The sequence below is a fragment of the Lactuca sativa genome, chromosome 8 (assembly GCF_002870075.4).
Source record: "Lactuca sativa cultivar Salinas chromosome 8, Lsat_Salinas_v11, whole genome shotgun sequence".
Lineage (NCBI taxonomy): Eukaryota > Viridiplantae > Streptophyta > Magnoliopsida > Asterales > Asteraceae > Lactuca > Lactuca sativa.
The window spans coordinates 79,369,360-79,372,489 of NC_056630.2; the positions used below are offsets into that span (position 1 = coordinate 79,369,360).

General features: G+C 39.6%; 1 protein-coding gene across 1 annotated transcript; it reads left to right on the forward strand.

Annotated features, from left to right (window-relative positions):
- Positions 1-323: 323 nt before the first annotated feature.
- On the forward strand, positions 324-2,651 carry LOC111896137 (protein PHYTOCHROME KINASE SUBSTRATE 1). Its single transcript, XM_023892158.3, has one exon. The coding sequence runs from the start codon at positions 623-625 to the stop codon at positions 1,952-1,954; it is 1,332 nt and encodes a 443-aa protein (XP_023747926.1). The 5' UTR covers positions 324-622; the 3' UTR covers positions 1,955-2,651.
- The last annotated feature ends 479 nt before the right edge of the window (positions 2,652-3,130 follow it).

Sequence of the window (3,130 nt, forward strand, 5' to 3'; positions counted from 1 at the left end):
GAAAAAACTTTAGAACACGAAAATTGCTTTCTAGCCAGCTAGCCTTCTGAAATTTGTGAAATACATTACATCCTAATCTCATATGTGAACTGAAAAGTGAACTCAACGATTTATTAATTTTAACTCCCAAAAAAGTGTATTGGAAAGTAGGTCGACAGTACACATGCAGATTGGCTTCTTTTTGGTGTAGTTCCCTACTTGTACGACATATGGCCCTGCCTCATCACTCTACCATCCTTATCAGATTTGTTCATTTCGTCCCCATCACTCGGTGTTGCAAGTTTCCATTTTTCATCTAAGAATTAATATAATAACGAGAATGGCTGAAGGTCCTATTGAGCCATCCAAATATCATAGAGCCCTATATCCATGTACAAAGGTACTGCTGATCATAATGATCACTTCATCTTATTAAAATACCTAAAATGCATGTCGCGAATCCTAGGCCACACAAAGTGCCTTTTTAGGATCACGATCACTTTCTCACCCCAACCCCATCCTATTAAAAGCACTCTACTGATAATCACTTTTCATCACTTTCACTCCGTCTTTCTTAAACCTTTCCATGCTCGCCATTCACATATCCATCTAAAACTCTTCATATTCTGATATAATAAACACCATGATTGCATCGGAGAAAAGACACAATACTAATCTCCTGGATGCCTCGTTTTCCTCCTACGCCACCCAAGAACGCTTCATTATTAAACTCAGTCACCCTCAGATCAACCCAAAAAAGAAGGCACAAGACGATGAACTTGGGATTTTTGGAGCCGAGAAGTACTTCACGGGAGCCATAGATGAAGAACTTAACAAGACTGCTCATTATCGAGGTTCAAACAGGCCACAAGAGAAACATGAAGAACCGTGCCCTAAACCTAAACTGACAACTCCCCCGTCTGGGACTCCGAGCGTTCGTTCTGAATCGAGTTGGAACAGCCAGAGAGGGTTATTGGCTAGTAATGGCAACGAACATAGAAAGAAAACCAGGGTCAAGAGCTTGTTTGCTAGTCTTGGTTGCAATTGCAATGACAATGCTTCCGTCAAGGTCACCAACAACAAAGTTCGCGTGAATGAAGCCGTGAAACCGCCTGTTAAAACTGGTGATTTGGCTCACAAAACAAAGTCGTTGTCGAACAGATGGGCTGACGATGATGTTCCCATGAAGAAGTTTGAGTTCGATGAGTTGAATATCAAAAGAGATGACTGCTTCACCTTCCCGGTGTTAAATTCTTCAATGGCAGATGGGAAACATTCGGAGCCACCAGAACTTGAGCTACACTATTCATCGGAGGTATTTGGTTCTCCAGGGAAGAAGTCTTTTAGCCTGGAGAGAAAACTAACAATGTTGAACTGGGACGGAGTGACTCCACGAGCGGACATTATAGACATTTCAAGGAACGGTGGACACAATGACACAGGAAGCGATGCGAGCTCAGACTTATTCGAAATCGAGAGCTTCTCCACTAACGAGAACAACTCGTTTCTTTCTCGCCAAACATTAGAGAATTCTGAAGGAAGGCCAAGCAATGTCAACGGGTATGCACCGAGCGAGGCAAGTGTTGATTGGAGTGTCGTTACGGCCTGTGCTGCTGATTTCTCAACTGCTGACGATTTCGCAGTCGCTCGAACTGTTAAAGCAAAAGGAGATACGGAGAGAGTCAAAGGTTCCGGTATTCTTTCAGGGTGTCATAGTCACAAGGCAGTGCGAGTTTCCGGTGATGAATATTGTATGACAGGTGGCGGCGATAAGGTGGCAGGCATAGCGGCCCCCTCCAGGAGGGAATGGTGCCGCCGCTTGGATTCTGTCACACCAATAGCTAAAATCCACGCAGACACCAAGCTAGTAGGTGTGGGGTCTGATTCAAACAGAGGCCAAAATGGATTTGGCACTACACGTTCTGTTCCCAGGATGCATGCTTCAAAATACTTGTATAGTATTCAACAGCAGTAGGGACGATATTTGGTGTCATAAGTCATTTTGAGTAATATTTGTTATGCAGATATTTCATTTTCATCAGTAAATTCCATTGAAGCAATATCCATTTGTAACTAGGATCTCTATCAATACAGTTCTGCTATTTCTAAGGAAGAAAACACAAGGTTGTTATCGGGTATTTGTGTGAAAGAAAAGCCGAGTATGAGTAGATGCGTGCAACAAGTGCATGCATTTGGATTTACCAATTGGAAGCAATCTTACACATGAAAACGATAATAAAAAAACAAGGAATTTTTTCCTCAAATGCAGCTAAAATGTCGATATCATACCAGCAGAGTAGGAAACGAGGGAGCTTTCAAATATACCGATAGAGAGATCCACATATTGCCACGTGATAGAAAAAGCTAAGTTGGAATGCTACGCTCTTATTCAAAGCTACTTTAAAATGTTGATGTCATGTTCAAAAGCGAAGATAGATTTTCTAAAGCATGCAATGTGTCTACGGCCCACACGGAGGTTGATGAAAGATTCAAGAGACATGAAGAAGGTGGTTGAAGGATCTACTGGGGTAGTTGTGTAGAAATTTCCTTGTAAAAGATTTTTTTAGATAGCATCCATTCACTTATACTACAGTACTTGCCACATCGTATTTCGAAGACTCTACTTGAAATGGGCCATACCATCATTTGTAATTCATCAATTATTTTTTGCATTACGAAGACTCTAGTTTTTGCCATTTATTTTCATATAAAACTCTAGTTTAAATATCTCATACCATCTTATCTGTAAATCATCCATCTAACGGGGGAGTTGTGTAACACCTGTTTTTAGGCTTAGAAATCCTCTTTTATAAATAACATAAAATAAACAATCGGAAATAAGTTAAATGGATATTTAGTGAAATAAAAAGTTTTAAGATTTATTAGATCGTTTAAGTTGGGCTAACTATTCTAATGAGCTCGAGGGAATAAAAGTACCAATTTGGTGAAACTTTTTTTTGACATTGTCTTGACTTAGATTGAGACTTAATGCATCTACAATTCATTGAACTTTGTAGAGTTCGACCGATTGACACATCACCAATAACTTCTATAAACACCCATAATGTGTTAAACACATATTCAATCATAATCATTATTTTATTCATTTTATTCAACCATTTAGTGATTATTCAACTCTATTTCATATCAT

Excerpts from the sequence above, each read along its gene's own strand:
- LOC111896137 (XM_023892158.3), top strand. The coding sequence starts at position 623 with ATGATTGCATCGGAGAAAAGACACAATACTAATCTCCTGGATGCCTCG.